General features: G+C 42.6%; 1 protein-coding gene across 3 annotated transcripts in view; it reads left to right on the top strand.

Moving 5' to 3' along the window:
* The window catches only part of LOC149162866 (putative cinnamyl alcohol dehydrogenase 1), a 410,094-nt gene that overhangs the window by 195,923 nt on the left and 189,878 nt on the right, over positions 1 to 24,293 (top strand). For all 3 annotated transcript variants that reach the window (XM_089437422.1, XM_089437421.1, XM_089437420.1), the window contains exons 3-4: positions 12,009 to 12,122; positions 12,294 to 12,524. In XM_089437422.1, coding sequence (XP_089293548.1) covers positions 12,009 to 12,122; positions 12,294 to 12,524 — 345 coding nt within the window. The remainder of the gene's footprint in view (positions 1 to 12,008; positions 12,123 to 12,293; positions 12,525 to 24,293) is intronic.

Genomic DNA, 24,293 nt, shown 5'->3' with positions numbered 1-24,293 from the left:
TGATCCTTGCCCAAAACCCAGAAAGGGTTTCCCTTGGTTCCAACTTTCAAAAATTGACCCTTCACAGCTTGACCGTCCTCCAAATTCGAATTCTGATGCTATAACTGATCCTCTCAATCTCTGCTCTCCCAACTCCAACAATCCTCCTCAAATGGCCCTCATGTTTTTAGATGCCCTCTACACTCCTGAAAATGATAAAAGGATCCTCTTGTAGCTTCTCCGGACAATTTCCCTATAACCCTGCTACACAAATAACTAGTGAATTCTCCCTCTGTGCAGTGGTGGCTCCTGGACTGCGTGTTATGCTCCAGAAATGCGTATGACCTGTAACTGATGCTTCTTCCGGTCTTGGTGGTGAAGGAAACCGTTCCTTGGGTGGCACTCGAAGTCCACCAAAGAAAGCGTGAGCTTCTCTCCTTTGGAAGTACTTGTGCTAAACAACACAATGTTGGCTCAGCTGAACAACTAAGGCAAATTCGATTTTCAAATAGACAAAAGATCCCTCTTGCTCCCTCATTCCTTCCTTTTATAAGTGTTGGCCATGCATTCCTTGTGGGTCCCTCAACCAATTCGATTTGCCCCAAGAAATTCGAATTCCTTCCTCCCAAGTGCATATTTCATGTGGGCCCCATATTCCACTAGCATGCAAATAAAGCATTCCTCCTATGTTCTCCACCAAAATTTGCCTTGAGCTAGTATTAACCAAAATTGTAAAAATTTATTTTCCCAACATTAGGAAAATTTAGGAAGGAGCATTATAGTCCTCCCCTCCCAGATGTTGCTTGACCCCCAGCAACTTTAAAATTGAACGTTGTAAATTCTGCTTGTTCTTCCATGTAGTGTCCTCCTCCGGTAAATTTCTCCACTTGACCAAAAGCTCCTTGACCACCCTATTTCTCAACTTCCTCCCCCGGGTCTCTAATACAAGCTCTGGTGTCAAAATCAAATGCCCCTCATCATCCAACGGAGGCAACTCGGTTACTGCTATGACCTATTTTCCCAACGCCTTTTTGAGGCATGAAACATGGAACACGTTGTGAATCCGACTCTCTGAAGGCAGCTTGAGCTCATGGGCCACCTCACCTACTCTCCTAACCACCTGATAGTGCCCATAAAAGCGGGGCCGCAATTTTTCTGCACTCTTCTACTTGAGTGAAGACTGTCTGTATGACTGCAAGTGTAGGTAGACCATGTCCCCTACCTCGAACTCTCTCTCCACCCTGTGCTCATCAACATATATCTTTTGTTGATTTTGGACCACCTGCAAGTTGTTCTTGAGAGCCCGGAGAATCTCCTAGCTCTCTTGAACCCAATCCTTTGCCCCTGGGGCCCTGCTGTCTCCAAACACCATGTCAGAAAAAGTAAGAGCATCGTACCCATAAAGAGCTTGGAAAGGGGACATACCAATGGACATATGATAAATCGTGTTGTAACAGAATTCCCCAAGATGTAGCCACTTGACCCATGCTCTCTGCTGCTTAGTCACGTAGTTGCGCAGGTACCCCTCCAACCATTTGTTCACAATCTTCGTCTGCCCATCAGTTTGGGGGTGATAGCTAGTGCTGGATGTAAGCTCTATCCCCACTAGCCGAAACAACTCCTGCCAAAAAGCCCCCATAAATCCGTTGTCCCTATCACTCACAATGGTCTTGGGAAGACCATGCAACCGGAAAACCTCCTGAAAGAACAACTCAGCCACCTGGGAGGCTAAAGATCTTGATGAAATATCAAAGAAGTGGGCAAACTTGGTCAATCTATTGACCACCACATAGATGCAGTCCCTCCCTTGCGCAGTTGGTAGCCCGAAGATGAAGTCCATGAATATGCTCTGCCACTTCCTCTCCGGAATGGGAAGCGGCTGTAGCAAACTGGCCGGGTGGGTCAACTCCACCTTGTTCCTCTAGAAATCACGACTCCCTCACGTGCCTCAAAACATGTCCCTTGAGCCCCCGCCCAGAGAATCTCTCCCTGACAGCACGATATGTTTTGAGGAAGCTTTGGTGCCCTGCTAGTGGGGAATTATGGGCTGCTTGCATGATCCTCTCCTTCAGCTGAGATCCTGGTACTAGATAGATCCGGTCCTTATAGTAAATCACATCGTCCATCACCCTGAACCGGTCACCCCTGTGTGTGCCATCCAAAATATCACAAGCTTGCTTGTCCTTGGAGTACTCAACCAATAGTTGAGCCTTCCAGTCCCGCGTGACATCCATCAAAGACAGCGCTGCTGGTCTCCTAGAGAGGGCATCTGCTACCACATTATGTTTACCCTTCACATACTCAATCTCAAAATCGTAAGCCTGGAGCTTACTCACCCATTTTTGTTGCCTCTCCTCTAATGACTGCTGCTCAAGGAGGAATTGAAGACTGTTGTGATCAGTCTTCACTTTGAACTGGTTGCCCACTATATACTGTTTGAATTTGGCCAGTGCATGCATCACTGCCAACATCTCATTGTCATACACAGACTGCAACCGCTCATGAGGCAATAGTTTTCTACTCTCAAACGCAATAGGATGGCCCCCCTGTGTCAAAACGGCCCCAACCCCTTCATCGGAGGCATCACACTCCAGCACAAAGGGCCATGTGAAATCCGGCAAGGCTAAGATCGGGTAACTGCTCATGACCCTCTTAAGGCGATCAAAAGCCTCCTTTGCCCCTTGCGTCCACTCAAAAGCTCCCCGCTTCGTCAAATCCCTAAGAGGTGTTGCAAGGTTTGAGAACCCTCTCACAAATATCCTGTAATATGTACAAATGCCCAGGAAACCCCTCAACTCCTTCACGTTCTTGGGTGTGGACCAATCCAGTATAGCTCGAATCTTCTCCTGATGCACCTTCACTCCATCTTCCCCAATCCCATGCCCCAGGTATAATATCTTTGTTAGTCCAAACTCACATTTGGACATCTTCACATACAACTGCTGCTCCTCAAGTATGCGAAGTACTTCCTCCAAGTGTTGAAGGTGCTCCTCCCATGTCCTACTGTAAATGAGTATGTCATCATGATCAAAGAAATCCAAGACAAAGCACCTCAACTGCCCACAGAACACGTGGTTCATACAATATTGGAATGTAGTTGGAGCGTTGGTTAGCCAAAAAGGCATCACCAAGAACTCGAAATGTCCATAATGGCAGCGAAAAGCAGTCTTCGGGATATCCTGCTCCCTCATGCGGATCTGGTGATATCCTGGATGCAGATCTATCTTAGAGAAGTATTTCGCTGCTCTAAGCTCGCCCATCAACTCATCTATGCATTGAATGGGGTATTTGTTCTTCAAGGTCTTCTTATTGAGAGCCCGATAGTCGATACACATGCGCATCGTCCCATCTTTCTTCTTCACCAACACCACGGAAGAAGCAAATGAGCTTGAGCTAGGCTTGATGTGTCCCAGTCTCAACAATTCATGAATGACCCGCTCTATCTCATCCTTATAGGCCTTTGGGTGCTTATAAGGGTGGTGATGACTACGTTGACCCCCTCCTCCAACCCAATGGTGTGCTCAAATCCATGGTCTAGCGGTCTACCTGGTGGAACATCCCGAAATCCCCCTGGTGCCTCTCCAATAAGGCTAGTATATCTGGGTGTGTAGACTGTGACCGTGTCCCTGACTCAGAAACCCGCAACTCAACTACACATTCCACATCTCCATGTTGTAAATTTGCCTCCATTTGGTGGGATGAAACTGTCTGAGGGGGATAAGAGTGCATTCCCCTTAGCAATACAGGCTTCCCATCTGGCCCCTTGAACTCCATCTCTAGCTTCTGCCAATTAGTAGTGACCTTCCCCAATGCGTACAACCATTGGACACCCAACACCACATTGGTGTCTGGGACATCAACCACGAAGAAATGATCAGTGAGTGAGTAGTTCCCCATCTTCAAGGTCAACCCGGGGACATACTTAGTACACTACATGGTCTAGTCTCCAGGTACCAAAACTGAGAACCCCTCAAATGTAGTTGTCTGGATGCCCCTATGCTCCACCATCTGGGCATCAATGAAATTATGGGTGGCCCCACTGTCAACCAGGACTGACACATGCTGCCCCTATATGGTCCCCCTGATCCTGAGTGTCAAATACTTCGGCACACCCCAAAGTGAAGCAAGGACTCCCCCGGTTGGGGCAAACGACCCTCCTCTAGGTGGTGGTGGTGGTCTTCTCGATGATGGTCCTCCCTCATCCCCTAGCTCCTTAACTGTCTCGGCCTCCTTCTCCTCTGGCTCACTATCTGAGAACACCTCAATGAAATGGGCGTTGCTCTTGGTGCACTTGTGCCTTGGTTACCAAGGCTCCTGGCACGTGAAACACAACCTCCTCCTTCGAAGATCTCTCCGAGTCTCATCATCCAGCTGGCCACGTCCTCCATCTCTCTGCGGTGGCTTGGTGTCTTGGGTCCCTTATGGTGCGTGGGTCTAGAGCAGTGTTGCAGGAAACGTCCCCCCGGATCTAAACCCCAAAATGCGATCCGTACGGATGCGTGGGGGAAGTGCCATTCGAAATGCACTTCGAAAAAATCGAAATGCGTTTCGCACTGATAAACACGCTTCCTGGAAATTCCGGAAGCGTGTGTCTGAAGCGCGTTTCATACGGCGCTTTGGCCGTACGAAGCGCGGCGCTTCGGAGGCTGAGTCGTACGGATTGCTTACGATTTCGTACGTGCTTTCTTTTTTTCGTAGCGTGGCCAAAAAAAACCTGTTTTTTTATTTTTATTTTTTATTTTTGTGTGAGTTGGCTTGTTGGGGGTGGGTCCACCTTGGGTTGGGGTGAGGAATGAAGGGATTAAAGCCCCCATTCATCTCTCATTTACTCACTTTGAGTTTATGAGAGTTGGAGAAGAGAAGAGAGGAGAGGAGAAGAGAAGAGAAGAGAAGAGAGGAGAAGAGAGGAGAGCTTGGAGGAGTGAAGGAGGAGGAGCTAGGAGAAGGAGGAGGAGCTTTGAGTAGGAGCTTGGAGGACTTCATCTACAAGAGCTAAAGAGGTAAGTGCAAACCCCAAACTCCCTTATTTTTTGACATTTTTTTTTGTATTTTTCTCCTCCTCTCCTACTCTTTCCCATTGTTTCTACTTGCTCCTTTACTTGCAGGTTGCCCACCACCTATATCCATATTCCAAGATGGTCTTCTTTTGGCTTCTATGTATCATTCCACTTTTGGTTTTAATGATGGCAAGGGGGAGTAGGAATAGAAGAGAAGAAGCACAAGAGGACAGTGGTCCCAATATGAGTGACCCAATGTATGATGAGGAGGAAGGGTTTGAAGAGGAAGGGGATGAAGTTGAACCTGAAGGGGAAACTGAAACACTAAAGGGGAAAGCTGCATTAACACCCTTGTGGAACTATGTGACCAAACTTGAAGGGGGAAAGGGTGGTGGAAGCTACAAATTTTTGTGCCCTCATGGTTGTCATGGACGAAAACCATTTAGTGGTTCATATACCTGTGTGAGGAGGCATCTTTGTGGGGTGATGGACAGTGATGATAAAAAGGGTGTTGTGGGGATACAAAATTTGCTCAAACATTTCATCTGAACAAAGAAGAAAATACATCCAAATAGAGGAGGCTGTACAACAAAAAAGCAAGAAACAAAAAATTCATTCTGAATCAAGTGCAACCTCTAGATTTGGTAGCTCATCTCTTCATGGTACTTTTGGAAGCTCTAGAGGTAAAAGAACAATAAGGGATTTCCTTAATGTTGCTGGGAGGGATGATGTGGATGGAAAGATAGTCCGATTTCTTTGTGCTTGCGGTGTACCATTCAATGTGCTTCGCTCTCCCTATTGGCATGAAATGGTAAAGGCCATCAATGAAACCCCAAAAGGATACAAGTCCCCCAACTATGAGAAAAATAGAACAATGTTATTAGAAAGAGAAAAAAGCAAAGGTTCAAAGAGCTTTGACATGTTTTACAAATGAGTGGATAGATTGTGGGGTATCCATTGTATCAGATGGGTGGACAAATATTATAAACCAACATTTGATAATGTTTTTTGTGTTTCTGCTAGTGGTGCAGTATTTATTACATGTCATGACTCCTCCTCCATCAGTGCATCTTCACAAAACATTGCAGATCTCCTATTGCAATCAATCAAAGATGTTGGTTGAATAATGTGGTTCAAGTGATCACAGATAATGCAACAAATTTTAAGGCAACAGGAAAAATTATTGAGTGTACTCATCAACACATCTTTTGGTTTGGTGCCTGGTTCACACATTGAACCTTTTGATGCATGATATTGTGAAGCATAAAGAATGTGGGTGGATTAATGAGCTTTATAGGAGAGGGAAGCAACTCATTAAATTCATCACATGGCATAGAAGGGTAAACTACTTCTATGGCACTTACTCCAAGTTGCAGTTGCTTAAACTTGCAAAGACAAGATTTGCCAGTTATTACCTCACCTTTAGGCGGCTAGTGAAGGTGAGACAAGTTTTAACTAATATGGTGTGTGCTGAAAAATGGGATGAAATTAACACTGATAGAGATGGTGCTAATGCAGCCAAGGACACTATTCTTGACATGTACTTTTGGTCACAGGTTAAATATGTTTTGCAATTCACCAAACCAATTTATTACATGATCAAGTTTGGAGATTCAGATCGACCAATAATTGGGGAGGTGTATGAGCAAATGGATAACATGTTGGGGCAGATTAAAGACATTGTTGAGCCTAGAGATATCACCTTGTACAATTATATTCGTGCAAAGGTGGAAAACTGATGGGAAATGCTAAATTTTCCATTGCATGCATTAGCATATGTTTTGACACCTAAACATTATCATCCATCATGGATTTCAACACCAGCACCTGGGGGGGGGGAAGCAGGAGAAAACCACACCAAGATCAAGAGGTTCACAAAAAATATATGATTGCATTGAGTAAATTAATCCTTGATGAGGAGGAGGCTGCCATGGTACGGAGACAGTTGAGCAACTATACGCTTAACACTGGTCCATTTGGGAGCATGCATGCAATTAGAGATCGAGAGACTTTTTCTTCTCTTGAGTGGTGGAACATGCATGGAGGGGCTACTCCACTTCTACAGACTTTGGCATTGTGGGTGCTATCACAGGTGGTAAACACTTCTTCTGTAGAGAAGTGTTGGAGCTCTTATTCTTTCATCCACAGTGTTAAAAAAACAGGTTGAGTTTAGACCGGGCAGAGAGCTTGGTTTATGTTCATTACAACTTGCGATTGTTGTCCCATTACTGTGATGATGCAAAGACTAATAAAGACCTTAAGATTTGGGACAAGAATCCAAAGGAGCCCAATTTGGAGGATGGAGTGTTGCGATTAGAGCAATTAGAGGATGCTCTTATCCAGGTATGTCCATTGTGGTATGAATTTTCCTTATAAAGCATTTCTCTAATTCATGTTTTTAATTTTTTTTGTTAACTAGTGTTTTTTTTTTTGTATGAATTTTTTGAGCGATTCCAGGATGATGATGATCGTGTTGAGATGCCACCCCCATCTGGTCCCTTGGTTCCTAGGTTCCATGGTTCAACACCAACAACAGGGGGTTTGTCTTCATCAATTTCAGTGCCACTGCCACAACTTCCACAGGCACCATCTTCTTCATTGCCACCACGTGGAGGCCCACCGCCATGTTCTCTTCGTGGTGGAAGGAGGAGAGATTAGTAGATATATTGAAAATTTACTACTTTTGTCATAGATTAATCATTAGACTTGTAGGCTTGTGAATTTGAACCTCTTTTGTCTTGGCAGTGACCAAGTGACATATTTTGTAAACATTATTATTTTAATTTTGGACATGACAAATGTTGACAGTTGCTCACTTGCTGGATAATCATAATATGCTCTATGTTTTATGTTTTATAATATGCTTAAATGTTTTATGTTTTATAATATGCTTCAAAATTTGATGTATGTTTGTAATTGCTAGAATATAGATGGTTGATGTACATACTAGTAACTACAATGGAATCATGGATGCCATACCTATCTAGATTTATGCAAAAATATGCATGTTTTCATGTCTTCTATAACTAATTTGGTATTTGGGATGTTTGTTTTGAGTATAAATGCAAATATATATATATATATATAGCAGACGCTTCGCTTCATAGATTTTTGGAAAATGACGCTTCCGCGTCCTTGCTTCCAAAAAACGTCCCCGCTTCATGCAACATTGTTCTAGAGGGAAGAAATGTTCGTGTCTTGGGCACTGCATCAATCATGTCTTGGGTCCTGGAGATAGCATTCAGAAGTGACGTGGGTTTGTAAGCCCTCACCCAACCACGCAAAGGCTCAGCAAGCCCCTCCACAAATAGCCTAATTAGTTGGGCCTCTGAAATGTCAACCACCATCACTGCCAATCTTTGGAACTCTGTAATGTACACCTCTATGCTACCAGGTTGCTTCAGATGGGCTAACTCCCTGAAATGTAGCTCTGGGTCCTTCCTCTCAAACCTCTCCAGCGACCTCCGAGTGAACTCTGTGTAGGTGGTGATATGGATATGCCCCAACGTGATCAATCCATGATACCACCACTCCTGGACATCTCCCTCCAAGTGAAGAGTAGCAAATTGTATGGCATCGACTTGCCACATGGGGTTCAAATGGAAGTATGTGTCTAGCTTCTGGATCCATGCCCTCACTGAACTCTTCGTTGACCCATCAAAATTCGGAAGTGTAACCTTCCTTGCCAACTTCTGCACTTCATGGTTGGATGTTCCCCCTCTATAGTGGGTTCCAGCCCCTCTAGTGTGCCTCTCCTTGAGGTGGATGTATTCCCCAAAAGACATCACCCACTTAATTTGGGCATCCAACCCCTCATATTCATCAATGCCTGATGCAACTGAATGGACCAAATCTGCAACCGGGTCTGGCTCCCTCTTCGGCTCGGCCTCCTCCACAAAGTGAGGCAAAGTAGGACGACCTGCCTGCGCACGCTGGGCAGTGTGTGGGAGATGATAAGTATGGCTGCCTCCTCCTACTCTGGAGCCCCCATCACCTTGAGGCTCTCCCTCAGGCCTACCACCCAATTGCAGCCTCACCACCTGCTGCATCATGTCCATCATGATCTTCCCTTGCCTCATTATCTGCTGATTGGTCCTCAACAACTCCAAAACTTGGTTCTGACCCATTGGCTTGGGTTGCTTGTTGTCCTCCCGATTGTCCATCCCTTCTCTACAGTGCTCCACCTCGGTGTCTAAAAATGGGCCGGGCCTTCGTTTCTACCTCGACCCCTGCCTCTGCCTCTACCACAGCCTCTATGGAAAACTACCCCTTGGTATCGTGGTGGCATCACCTGCAGTTGTTCCCCACCTTGGCCAAGAACATGCTCCAATACCACTGTAATATTCCTAGTGGAAATTTTACACTGATAACAAAGGCATGCAAATATAATAACACATAAATTTTCAGAAATGCATACACATAAACCCGAAATTTCTGCAAATCCCCAAATTGGCCAATTTTATTAATAATAACTGTTGTGGTATAAATAAGTTGGAGAAAGTGCACCTGGGCTTGCACATGGCAATCTACAAGCATCAGGCGATGAATACAAGAAAGCCCAACGACTGTAATAACCATGTTGAAGTTTCTAAGTTTACTTAGTTTAGAAACCCTTCATGCACTTTTCCCGATTTATTCCTACCTACTTGTTATTTTTCTTTTAACAAGTTATTTACAAAGTAAATATTGAAAATAAACACTAGTGCATGCTCAACATATTACAGATAAGCAACTAAAAGAAACAAGAACAAACACACCACATGACGCCATTATTTTTGGACCAATGTCCTCGTAAAAACCCAATGTGGGAAAATCGGTGCAGCTATCAGAGGGTTTTCTTATTAAGCAATATCAGAGTACAATTTGGGTGTCGAAATTGGCCTATCCAACAGAGAATTTCCTTAGCAGCTATACCTCACAGTTTGAGAGAAATCTCTCGGCTAAAACCCCGGAAAATCCTTCCTGCAGCTCCTCAGCACAAAACTGCTCTGCAACCCCAACGTCTGCCCAAACTAGACTGCGTCAGCCCCTCTTTGTCTCACGCTGGCCCTGCGTCAGCCTTTCTAGGCTTGCGTCAGCCCTAGGAGGCCCTGCGTCAGCTCTGGGAGCTTCTGCGTCAGTTGTGCTGGTCCCTCTGGTGCTCTGTGCAACACTTTGCTGCCTCTGCGTGGCCCTGCATGAGCCCTTGCTAGCTTTGTGTCACCCTCCTTGGCTACTGCGCTTCTCTCCTGACACAATCTCTGCCTTCTCTGTTTCTCTGTACACAATGCCCCTCAGCTGCTCTCTCGTCACTGATTCTATCTCTCTTAGCAAATCCCGCTCTAGAGAATAGAATGACTGATCATCTAGTGTATTCTCCAAGTGACCCTCAAGCCTCCTCTTATACTTTTCCTATTGACATCTCAACGGCCGAGATTAAGTCCCTAATCAACGGCTAAGATTAGATATGGCTTGATCCATGTCTTTTGGACCACTCTAACACAGATTCATATTAATACACATTAATATTTTATTTTCCCTAAGTTTAGACTTAGGGACTCCATTAAAAATATTACATATTTTAATATCTCCTGATCTGTTTAGAATCTGCTCAAACCTATTATGGGTATTGGAGATCTCATGTGCCCCAACCTCTCCACCAAATTTCGTGGCTAGAGCACATCTGATGCTACCCCAAATCAACAAACCAGCTCCTGCAGAAAACTGCAGTCCTGCTCCAACACTGCACTATTGCTTGACTTCGCCCCTTGATTTGCCCACTCTGCAGTGCCCAAAAAAATCTAGGAATTTGGGATTGTGATCCTTGCCCAAAACCTAGAAAAACCCAAAAATAGTTTCCCTTGGTCCCAACCTTCAAAAATTGACCCTTCACATCTTGGTCCAACTCCAAATTTGAATTCTGATGCTGTGACTAATCCTATCAATCTCCGCCTCCCAACGCCAACAATCCTCAGATGGCCCTCCAAATGATCTCCTAGCTCCCTGACACCAAATTCCCTTGAATAATGCTGTCCCAAAGAGTCTCACTCTAATGCTTGCGCAGTCATGGAGGAGATGATGCAGTCTTGTGTGTGATGAAGTGAAAGCTGCGTGTGGGATGGCCCTCTTGTCTGTAGCTGCCCGTTACACTCCTGAAAATGATAAAAGGGTGCTCCTGTAGCTTCTCCGGACAATTTCTCTACAACCCTGCTACACAAATAACCAATGAATTCTCCTTTTGCACAGTGGTGGCTCCTGGACTGTGTGTAATGCTCCAGAAATGCGTATGACCTATAACTGATGCTTCTTCCGCTCTTGGTGGTGAAGGAAACCCTTCCTTGGGTGGCGCTCCAAGTCCATCGAAGAAAGGTTGAGCTTCTCTCTTTGGGAAGCTCTTGTGCTAAACAACACAATGTTGGCTCAGCTGAACATCTAAGGCAAATTTGATTTTCAAATAGACAAAACCCCTCTTGCTCCCTCATTCTTTCCTTTTATAAATGTTGGCCATGCATTCCTTGTGGGTCCCTCCACCAATTCGATTTGCCTCAAGGAATTCGAATTCCTTCCTCCCAAGTGCGTATTTCATGTGGGCCCCATATTCCACTAGCATGCAAATAAAGCATTCCTTATATGTTCTCCACCAAAATTTGCCTTGAGCTAGTATTGACCAAAATTGTCAAAATCTATTTTCCCAACATTAGGAAAATTTAGGAAGGAACATTACACCTCTATAGTTTATAAATTTTGGGATATTACATTTGATATACATTTATCAACAAATTTCAAATGATATGAAGAAATAACAACTCTTAATTTGCTCTTCCAGAGCGATAGAGTTTGTGGTGATCACTATATACATCACTATAATTTTTTAAATCATGATGCACAGATGTAAACATAACACCTTTTCGTTAAGATCATCTTTGCATAGGCTTCTCTCTCAATTTGCTGCCATTTTTATTTTATGAGATGACAAGAAAATGAAACTAATGAAATGCAAAGAGATATACTTATTTTCCTTTTCTCATTATTATTATCTCTTGGGTTTTTCAGAGTCACAGGCCTTGATGATATCTCATTAAAGATAACTCATTGTGGAGTTTGTTACGCCGATGTTCAATGGACCCGGAATAAACATGGTGATTCAAAGTATCCATTGGTGCCAGGGTATGCTACCTTTTTTGTTCATTTTTCGTCTTATATTTGATGAGGTGTGATCAACTCTGCTTCATTTTCGAAAGTCTTTATTGAATGAGCACAAATGTCTCTGGAATAGAGCTAAATATTTGCTCGAAGCTTTTATAAAATTCTGATTATTTTTAAATGGTTGTATCATAGGCATGAAATTGTTGGAATTGTGAAAGAAGTTGGCATCAACGTAGTCCGTTTTAAGGTTGGCGATCATGTTGGAGTGGGTACATATGTCAACTCCTGTCAGCAATGTGAATATTGTAATGAAAGAATGGAAATCAATTGTGCAAAAGGGTCTATTTACACCTTTAATGGTATCGATGTAGATGGCACAGTGACGAAAGGAGGATATTCTAGTCACATTGTTGTTCACCAAAGGTAGGTGAAACTATTAACTCTAATGTAATGAGTTCACTTTATGGATGCTACTTTAATGTTTATATGTGCCTGAACCAAAGAATTGTGAGTCCTCTCCCTCTTGTTAGAGGGACAAATGTAGCCCTTACTGTCCTTGAATAATTTACAGTCATACATTTATCAGTTCTTAATGGTACACAACCCTAGATACGAGAGAGAAATAAATATCCAGAGAAAGAAGTCATTCAATATGTCACCATAGTCCTTTTTTTATACATTGAGTAATAAGATATTTAACTACCTCTTCAACTAACTTGTATTTAATATGAATCATCAAAATCTATTGTGACCCACTATCTCCTACAAACAGTTGTTACCATTCTAATAACAACAACTGCTCCCCCCCATCCTTTTAACATGACATAACACTTTTTATTTGTCCCCTTTAATGACCAAACATTTTTTGACAAGATGATTTAAAAAGGTTTAATTTTGATAATGAGTTTCAAAATCCTGATTGTGAGCTGCTCTTTTCCTCAACAACATATCTTGAATTCCCAACAGTGTTCTATTAGGTTCTCATCATTCTCATTACGGTAAAATTCTACCAATGCCATTGAATTCCTCTAGGCAACTGTCCATGTCGATCAAGCCTTCCATTCAGCCCCCTATCTGGAGACCCATCTAAGTGGGCACAACCATTCTAAGTAAGAAATCATCGTGAATATTGTCACCATCAGTGTTGTCCTTATCCTTCTTGCTAGTGTTATTATCAATACCAATATAATTCCTTTCTTTCCTTTTTTCATTTTTAACCTTTCCTTTGAGAAGATCGGTAGCTCTGACTTTACAATTCTGAGCCATGTGGCCTTGTGTTTTCATAATAATATAAGTTTACATGTTCTTTGTTGTTGACCTTGCTCTTATATGTTTTCTTGCTTGCTTTGTTTAGCAAAGGCATTTTCTTAATATTCTCCTCCTCACTCAATTGTTTTTCTTTAACAATGAGAGTAGGTATCATTTTGTCCAAGGATTGTGATCACAATTCACTGCATGCGAATGCCACATTACTATTGTTCAAGGGAAACCTGTTTAATAATACTGCTTTAGTCTCTATTTCTTTAACATTGACACCTACTTTTGTCAACTGTTTCATCTGGGATCTCAAGTCATTTATGTGACTTCTCACTTAACACATCTATTCCGTAAGACATTTTAGTCCTAAAAAATTGTTGTTTCAAGAACGTAGCATCAATGCTTTTTACCCAAACAACTTGTAACTCAGCCCAAATTTCTTTTGATGGTTTTGATAATTCAAGATGGTGCAATCTAGAGGCAATACCAAGCCAAGTAATGAATTAGCTTTGTTCTCCATATTTTGTCAATGTATGATTTTTCCTTATTGCTTGGGCTTCAAACCTTCAACTCTATCCCATTGACTATCCCAAAAATGTTTTTATGCTTCAGATGCAACTGGGTTTGAAACCTTCCACTGTGGAATTTATGACCATTACATTTCTCAAGAGGAGCTTTTATTCCATTAAAAACCCTCCAAGTTATCTGTTAAATCTTTAAATAAATAAGGAACTTGACAAATACATCCATCTGTAATCATAGACATCTTTTGAATGCTGAAATTGTGCCCTAGACATCTCTCCATTGTGTGTGAGCTTTGTACGTTCATTTTTGCTTACAATGGCAGTCATTGACAGAAAAGTCTGTAGGGATTTTCTGAACAGTGAAAAGGTTAATAATAGATCTCAGCATCCACACATCAAAACACATGTTAAGGACATCTTGTGTATAATATAATACAAAAATATATAATACGTGTGAATGTTATATGATCACTTTCCTAAGTGAATTCTAAAGTTGCGGTTAGGGATTTGGTGGCTTAACTATCTTAGGTTTCAACCAACCTAGGAGTGCTATATATTGATGTATTGAGTGATGAATAACTTGAGAGAGTAATACTTCTGTAGTGTGGGTAGCACACTTTGAGCTTCAGTGTATGTGCTTGCTATGACATAGCATATATATACAATTTGTCCCACCCTCAATCCCGTAAGCAACAATGAGATTGGCGGTACCTTGCTAGCCCCATCAACAATTGGCTCATGAAGAGCCTCAATTACATAAAAAATTTCGAAATTCAAGTTTAATGCAACTACAGAAATTTCACCTTTTCACTAGAGGTTTTGCGAATCTAGTCCATGTGAATTTACAGTCTTAGAGATGATTCCCAATATAATAAAACAGCAGCGAAAGTAGTGGACAATATTTCACTTCTAAACAACCCCAATCCACTAGTCAATTCACGATAAGATACCTAAATTTATGCCACAAGTTTCAGCCCTCTAGGGCATTCATATCATGCATAAACCAGATGTGAAAATTACTACTCCAATATCCCTAAATTTAACACTTCAGCTTCTAGAATCAAGATATATTTACATCCTTGAGCTAGAGTTGAAAGGTCACTGTTGATAATATTGATGCATCTCTGCAAACCTAGCTCTCTAAATTTTGTACAGTTCCCAGATAGTTCTTGCAAAGACTCACTTACAAATTAGCACTCATCAAGCTGCAAAGTTGATAAATTTGGACAGTCCTCAGCAAGTGCCCTTATTCCTTTGTTCATTATTTTCTTGCACTGTGCAATACACAAGGAATGCTAATTTGTTAAACATTTCCTGAGTTCTGTCACACTTCTGCTAATCATTCAAGGCTTGTGGTTTACTCCTGTAGCTCACTGCTATCCGTCGGTAATTTCCAAACTCAAACAATGCTGGATCTTACATTGAATATACCTCGATTAAAAGAAATCTCTAGGGCTATCTCCCTGGACTATTTCTGTGTTAGTTTGTGTAGCTCAAACGGGTGTTCTAGTCTCAGAATGTGTCTATGAAGCTAGGGAACACATTTTCTCCAATACCCAGAATTGGTTTTGTGAGAAAGGGCCCTGATTAGATTTAATTAAGCAGTTAATTATTTTCCCTAAGTTTAACCTAGGGAAATAGCTTAATTAATCAGTATTAATTGGGTAAATCGATTTTCCTCTAGAGACTTCTGGAAAAGTCACTTGATGGGGTCAAGATGATCTTAGCCATTAATTGTGATTAGATCATGGCCGTTGATTCGTCAACGAAAGAATATAAGCGGAAATCGATAGGCATTTGGATAACACATAGAGACATAGAGTTGCAATGATAGCAAGAGCGCAGAGGCAACACAGGGACATCAGTAGCAGCCTAGCAGGGGTTTCAGCAGAGGTTGCCAGAGAGAATCCTCACAACGATTTCTAGGAAGGTTTGGAAATGATTTTTCCAGAGAGGTCGATTTTCCAGTGGTGTGAGTTGCTCCAGTAGGGGGTGCGAATTTCCCTAGCAAGTGGTGCAAATTGCTCAGTAAGGTTGAAGTGTCGGAGCAAGAAAAATTTGTTAGAGAGATTAATTTGCACAGGAAGATCGATTTGCAAGAGGAGGTCGAATTTCTAGAGGGAGGCCGATTTATTTCTCGGCAGTGTGAGTTTGCTAGTGAGAGGCCGCACATGTGAGCCAGTTCGAGTAGTCAGAGGGAGGCCAAATTGCTTAGAGAAGGCCGAATTGATTCCTGGAGGTGACATCGACCAATATAATTGAAGATTTTTTTTTTCCAGAGGTTTTCCATCTTACAACAACCAGTGGTAATAATTTTTGCTGAAGAATTTTAATAATAAAACCCTCATTTGCAAACTGGTTTTCTTTTCGAGGTTTTTCCAAGGACATTTTTCACAAATACTGGTGTTCATTATTTGTGTGTGCGCATAATTTTCTTAGTTCCCGTAGTTATTTATTTTCAGTGAAGTTGCAGTTGTGCTTTATTCAGTGTTTGCCGCAAGTATTTTGTAGTTGACAAATAATCTGACTAGTAATTGCAATAAACTAAAATTTCACATGGTCTCAAAGCAGATCTGAGGGCAGAAGGAAGATCTGCGCAGGCACAGGAAGAGAAGCACACTAGGGTTTTAACCTAGTTTGAGTTCTTCAATTTATTTCTCCAGGTTATTTAGTTCACAGAATTTCTAGATTATATCCAGAGATGGCCATAGCAAGATTGAGAGATTAAGACAGGTTGGATGGAGCCTCAAATTTTGGCATGTGGAAGGCTAGGATGTTGTTCTTGTTGGACGAATTTGGCCTGAAGGAGTTTGCTGTGTTGCTGTACCAGTAGATCCCATCTAGTAACATGAGTACAGGAGTGATAATGCCAAAGCAAAGAGGTTGATTCTTGATGGGGTCAAGGATAATATTGTTCCACATCTCATTGAGAAAGGGACAATGAAGGAAATATTGGATTCCATCGTGAAATTGTACCAGGATCCTTCAGAGAATAGGAAAATGATCCTCAAGGAGAAGCAAAGGACCATCAAGGAGACAAAAGGAGAAGGTGTCACTTCCTATATCACTGGTGTTTTGTCTGTCAGAGATGAACTCGTTGCAGTTGGAGAGAAGCCGAGTGATGACAAGCTAGTGCGTATAGCACTCAATGGGTTCTCCAAGGAATGGATAATGTTCGTCTAGGTGATTTTAGGATGAGATAAGTTTTTAGATTGAGATCACTTATGGAGTGACTTCACTCAGGAGGAACTTAGGCTCAACTTAATAGAGGGCACCAACAGTAGTGGCCACGCACTGAAGGTTGAGAGGGAGCAGGAGAATGTTGCCTTAGCAGGGAAAGGAAAAGCGAAGAAGGGGTCCAACAAGGGACCTAGCCCAAAAGGAGAGAAGAGTAAGAAGAAGCATGTATCAAAGGTCAAGTGTTATGGCTGTCATGAGTTTGGTCATAATGTCAAGAATTGCCCACATAGGAAGAAGAGCAAGAAGCAGGTTGCAGCTCAATAGATGTCGATGACCTCTCTAGAAAGATGGAGAAGGAGTTCACATTGATCGCTTGCCTGACTAGCTCGACTTCACAGGTTGTCTGGTACATAGATAATGGAGCATCATTTCATATGACAAGAGTTAGGGAGTACTTCTCTAGGTACAAGGCGGAGGACATTAGGTTCTAGATTCATATGGGGAACAAGTCCAAGTGTACTCTTGTAGCACGAGGGACTATTCTATTTCAAAGGGAGAATGACAAGTGATTACCTATCCATGATGTGTTGCATGTGCCAGGCTTGGGGATGAACATGATATCCATATCAGTCCTTTAGGACAAAGGGTAGAATGTTCTCTTTAGAGGAGCTAGAGTGCTATTACAGCACAAGGATTGGAGATCACCTATAGCGTTTGCGGTGAGGAGGGGCTAGTTATATAGGTTGCAGTTAGACACGCCCAAGGCACTAGTTAGCAGCAGTAGTCTGAGAGGTCAAGGGGGAGCTATGACATAGGAGGATGGGCCATATTCGTCGTGGAGCACTTAGATTGCTTCGTGAGACTATGACAGGTGTTCTGAAGGTGGGCATAGAGCATGATGATATGTGTTGGGGAAGTTTGCGAAAGTATCTTTTCCAAGGAGTGACAGTAGATCATAGTGGATTCTTGACCTTGTGCATTCAGACATATGTGGGCCTATGTCTATGAGATCTCTTAGAGGATGTGAGTAATTCTGTAGTTTTATCGATGATTTCTCTGGGAAGATCTAGATCTATTTCTTGAAGACCAAGATTGAGGTATTTAGTCACTTTCAGGAGTTTAAGGCTCCAGTGGAGAATGCGACAGGTAGAAAGATCCAAACTCTTCAGTCAGATAACAGAGGAGAGTACACCAGTAAAGAGTTGCAGGAGTTATGTATCAGGGCAAGAATCAAGAGAGAGTGGACGGTTCCTTACAACCTGCAGTAGAATGGGGTTGTTGAGAGAAATAAGTGATCGATTTCAGAGGTAGCACGAGCGATGTTGTATGACTAGGATCTCCCATGCTATTTATGGGCAGAGGCATGTAGTACAATAATTTATATTCATGACCGACCTGTTAGTGTCAGTCTTTCCAGCCTTCCTCCAGTGATCAAATATGCTCTTACAAAGTGATCTCAGAGTGTCAAGGTCAAATTTTGTCATTTCAAAGAGTTTTCAAGCAAAATTTGGTCACTAGGCATTAGGTCTAGGGTTTGCTTTCACTCCTAAAATTGCCCAAATGCCAATCTATGTCACTATTCAACTGAGCCTATCATCATTTAGAGGGTTGCTATCATCATATTAGGTTCCATTGGGTCATGTTACACCTTATTCATGCTTCAGTTGTGCCTAGGCAAGGTCATTTCCCTCTCCTAGGGTTTTGAAGGCAATTTCTCTTGGATGGTCAAATCACCGGCAAAACTTGTTTCCTGATGTTCATACACCTTCCCCTATCCTTAAAGTACCTTATCAAACACTTCCCATCCCTTAGATTCGCCAAATTCCTCATTTTTGCACAAACCCTAGTTTCTAGCTACAACCTGGCAATTTTCTAGGTTGGGCCTGTGTTTTGCCCTTTTGGACCCCTTCCCCTCACTCAATCTCTGAGATTCCACTTTCCCCTGCTTCCTAACATCCCTCCCTACTCCCCTAAATTTCCCCAAGAATTTAGAAGCCCCCTATCCCCTTCATTTCGCTCCATTTCGACAAAATTCCTTCTTTCACACATCGGGACAAGTCGCACTCAAATGATGTTCCAGAGCAATCAAAGATGAATTTTGGAAAACTGAGAGAGGTTTTTGTCCACAATATGCCAAAGAAGAAAAACCTCCTTCACTTTTTGCACAGGTGTCATGGTTTTAGAGAAATGTCAAAATTACAATCGCCGGATCCAAGGAGGTTGGCCAAGGCACAAAAAGGAAGAAAGAGGCCCAATCCCCTCCGTATCTTGGCTGAGGCTTCACTCAAGGATCAAGGCACTAAATAGCCTATCCACAGCACAAAACCCAAAAAATTTTGAGAATTTTGGATGAATTTTGACATTTTCAGGCAATTTGCAGGTTTTTCCCATTAACGGGTCTCACCCCGCGCGCGACCCTTCATCATGGCAACTCCTTTTGGCGAAAACTCAGCATTTCTAGATTTGTCATGCAAAGTTACATATGCCCATGGATGGATTTGAGATTTTGTGCAGTTTTGGTCCCCCAAAAGGTAAAAAAACTACCAAAAAATGACTTTCTGGCCCTTTTTTGAGTTGCAGAACCAGTCTTGGGAGAATTAAGTTTTGACAGGGCAAATGACCTCCAAATTCAAAAATTCCAGTTGGGTTGGAAAGTAGACTCACGGACCTTTCCAACAAGCCCACTTTTGCTCAATTTGGACACCTGCAAGTGCCTCAAACATCGCTCCAAAAGCGTGCGACCCGTCAGGCAGGGGCGCGCGACCCGTCAGGCAGTTTTTGCCAGATTGCATTGTACAGCCTAGAAAACGCAGTTTTGACCCAGTTTGACTTTTTGGGGTGGAAGATGATTATCTTTGATGTAATTATTGTAACTCTAAGACACTTTTACTCTTGTTTAACACTTCTAGAAGATTCATTCATGTAAAGGGTAAATATTTAATGAATGGATTGGTTTCCTAGCTTATAGAGGCAAGTTGTTTTGACTGCCTAGTTTGTAGTGCTTATTTTAGAAGTGGTTGAAACAGCTCCTAGAAGGATGAGCTCGACCCCTAGAGGCAAGGGAAGAGGTTGGCTTGCCTATATTATGTATTTTCTTAATCATTTTCAGGGGTTGGAAGGTTGGACTCTTGAGGGAGAAGCTATCACTGTATTATTCACTGTATCTCTGCAATTTTTGGCTAAGGAAGACCAGGGTTTTGCAGTCCTCTTTGGGATTCTTGTGGACTCATGTGTTGATGGTGTGTTTCTCAATGTACTTGTAAGCTTGTTATGTGACTCATTTCCTTTCTTTTACTTCTGCACATTAAACAAATGAAGTGTTAAAGTAAGAATTCATGCCTGCCATGCTCTGCTTTTTAGTTTGTTTAATTTCAATGTTTTCTACTGTCTAAAGAGAATTCAAAGTTATTGTTTGCTCTCTTTAGCTCCTCACCTTTCATTCCTGACCATCCACCTCAATCAAAGGCATCAATACTGTCTCCTACCTCGCCCCAAAGAACTCCCTGTAGAAACTGTGTCCAATCCCCGCACCCAAAATTGCCCTCTCCTCAATTTGCCACCAAAAACCCAAAAACCCCAAATCAACCCTTTTGATTAGTTTACTAGCCTAATATCAGTGTTACCTTATTGGTCATCTCATCTATTGAAGATTTTACCGAGATAGACCGGAGAGAGCCTTCTCCTGCCCCGTAGGGCTAGCTACGAGGCTAAATGGTTTGATGTTGCCTTGAGGTTTACCTTTCTCAGCCTGAGGTGAAATTTCATGCGCTAACACGACCCACATAGAGCGCTTGGCAAGATAACTCCTGAGGAAGATTTCACCGGGAAGAAGTCAAATGTCAGTTATTTCAGGATATTTGGCTGCATAGCATATTGTTACATTCCAGGCGAGACACGTTCAAAGCTAGATCAGATTGCAGAGCAAGGTTACTTCATTGGCTATAATGAAATCTCAAAGGCATACAAGATCTTCATCCAATGGGCTAGGAGGATTATAGTCAGGTGGGATGTCAAATTCATGGAGGACAAGGTGTACAAAAGGTCTAGAGAGTTTCCAGTAGCTGAAGAACAGAGTGAGAAACAAACAAAAGCTCCTTGAGTAGAGTAGCAGAATCAGGGGCAACAACAGAGCATGAGTACAATCACTAGTACAAGCACTAGCTCAGGTGTTGGGGTTCTTGAGGCTTTGAGAGCATGAAGTAGCAGATGCGGCAGATCAGGGAGATGCATTAGGAGACATGGAGGTGGATATTCCTATATCCATTGTTGGCAGGAGGAGTCGTGAGGTTTAGGCTGCACTCAGGGATGCTGAGGAGTTTGTAGGGACTCTTAGGATGGGCAGAAGAGAGCGGAGACAACTAGAGTGGTACACTGGTTACATGGCATTGGTCAGTTAGTTGGTGGATAGCGAGCCTTCCAGCTATCAGGAGGCCTAACAATAGGTGTGTTGGGATGCGATGGTTGAGGAGTATTCCTCAAACATGCATAACGATGTTTGGGAGGTTGTATCGAGACTTACAGATAGGGTCGTGGTTGGATAACGCTAAATCTATAAGATCAAGCACAGTGTAGATGGCAACATAGAGAAATATAAAGTGAGGTTCGTGGCCAGGGGATTCTCTCAAAAGGATGGAATAGATTATGAGGAGACATTTTCTCTTGTGGCTAGGTACACTTCTATACGAGCCGTGATCTCATTAGCAACACAGATGGGATGGAAGATCCATCAGATGTATGCCCAGATGACGTTCCTGAATGGTGACTTGGAGGAGGAGGCGTACATTAAACAACTAGAGGGCTTTGTGGCACATAGCAGAGAGACCCATTTGTGCAGATTGAAGAGAGCTTTGTACAGGCTCAAGCAGGCTCCCAGGGTGTGGTATGAGCGCATCAATAGATACTTGTAGGGCATGGGCTTTGTGAAGAGTTAGGCAAACAATAACCTCTACTACTTGGTGGTTGGAGGAGATGCTCTCATTATTGTCCTATATGTGGATAACTTGTTTTTGATAGGTTCACTAGGGCTTATCGAGGATGCAAGAGGGATCTTGCGGCAGAGTTCAAGATGAAGGATTTGGGGTTAATGCATTATTTTCTAGGTATGGAAGTATGGTAGACAAATGGCGAGATCTTCCTTGGTCAAGGGAGACACTATATCGAGATCTTGAAGTGATTTGGGATGGAGGATTGTAGAGCTCTTCTACTCCCATGATCACTAATTGGAGGGAGATAGACACATCCAGGGAGAAGGATGTGGACCCCACCTTGTACAAGTAGTTGGTAGACTCTCTCTTGTATCTGGTTAACACCAGGCTAGGCATATCATATGCAATTAACTCTCTGATTCAGTTCATGGTGGAGCTGAAGAGAGTGCATTGGATAGCAACTAAACATGTGTTGAGGCATTTGCATGGCATAGTCAAGTATGGGATCAGATGTGCTCGTTGCTGCTTCAACCTGGGATCAGGAGTTGTTTCTTGGTACATATGGAAGCAAAAGTCCGTGGCACTAAGTTTAGCTGAGGCGAAGTACATAGCAGCCATCATGGCTACATGAGATGTCGTTTGGCTTCGGAAGTTGCTGGTAGCCTTGTTTGGTTAGAGGATAGAGACGACGATGATAAAATGCGACAATCAGAGTTGCATCAGGGTGTCAGAGAATCTGATGTTTCACGATAGGTCCAAATATATAGACATCAAATACCACTTCATCACGGATTGTGTGTAGTGCAGGACTATCCAACTACAGTATATACCTTTAGATGGGCAAGTAGCAGATATTCTGATGAAGGCTTTGGGGAAGGCGAGGTTCATCTTCTTCAGTGACAAGTTGGGTGTTATGCATAACACCTTCCTCACTAAGAGGGAGTTTTAGTTTGTGTACCTCAAACAGGTGTTCTAGTCTCAGATTGTGTACCTCAAACAGGTGTTCTAGTCTCAGATTGTGTCTATGAGGCTAGGGGACACATTTTCTTGAATACCCAGAATTTGTTTCGTGAGAAAATGATCTGATAATGAGATCTAAGACAATTATTAAGGTATTACAGACTCATGTGCATGGATTTGCCTATGTTACTTTGTGCAATGGATCGATAAGATTGCAAAATACATAGACAATGAAGTAGTTAAAGAGCATAATAAACAACACACATGAACACAACAAGTTTAATAAGGAGTTCACCCAACACTCCTGGGCTACGTCTCCTAGTCCAGCCTTCAGTGGTGACCTCTCTATTATGTCTTCAGAAGCAGATTTTTTACAAAAGTGAGCTCAATTTGAGTCTCACACAACAGATACAAAACAACAAGGCTTTACTTGGATCCCCCAAGTCTTTCTGAGTACACAGGCTCTCCTCACTGACTCTCTGTCTCAACACTGCTTGCCTCTGTCTTTGTCAGTCTGTGGCTTTAAAGCTAATCTGTGCTGTTTGTTCGTTTCTCCTTCTCGGCTCTCTGGCTTCCTGGCCTCTGTCCGCTTATATCCCCTTCTGAGCATTAGCAATCATTGCTAAACGCTTTTAGGGATGGTGGCCACCTCTTCTGTAACGAAATGGGTCATCGAGCCTTTGAAATCCCAAAAATGGTCGTTTTCTGTTTACACAGAGAAACACTGCAAAACACGAAAAAGATCCGCCAAACACTGTTCATCAGACTTCAAATATTCATAAATCCGCACTATTTTTCTATTAGGTCCGCCTTTTAATTGCTTATCGCATCTCCACCATTGATCTGAAAGATCTTGATCCAACGGCTGAGGTTCATATCGGGCAGCTCATGCGTATGGGAGTTAATAGCTTGAAAAGGGTGGTTTTCTCTCTCCTTAGCCTGGACACGTGGCAGCCAGTGTATGGGATCGGGCGGAGCCCGACCCAAACCACTTACCGCCTTTGGCCCGCTCGAAATCTCGCTTGTATCGTGATTTCCTCTTTATATTTAAAATACATTAAAATATGAAATCCCTCTCATATCGGACTTGAAACAATATATATTTGCATTAACGAACCCTTTCGGGTCCGGTTTCATCGCATCGGGTGCATTTCCTTTGTAATCCATTCATTTGGCGGAAATGCGAAATACAAAGGAAATTGCCGCTTTCCGGATTTCAAAATATATAGAATATCACCTATAACTCCATCGGGTTCGGCTATCGCAAGTATGTATATCGGCCCCGCTTCATTGTAATGTGTTGACGCGATATTGCGATGCGATTGATCGCAATTGCATATCGCACA

The sequence above is a fragment of the Pinus tabuliformis genome, chromosome 5_2, assembly GCF_031772625.1.
Source record: "Pinus tabuliformis cultivar Carrire ecotype Pingquan chromosome 5_2, CPIR1, whole genome shotgun sequence".
Lineage (NCBI taxonomy): Eukaryota > Viridiplantae > Streptophyta > Pinopsida > Pinales > Pinaceae > Pinus > Pinus tabuliformis.
The sequence above is the reverse complement of the archived record's forward strand: the minus strand, read 5'-3'. Positions and strand labels throughout refer to the sequence as shown.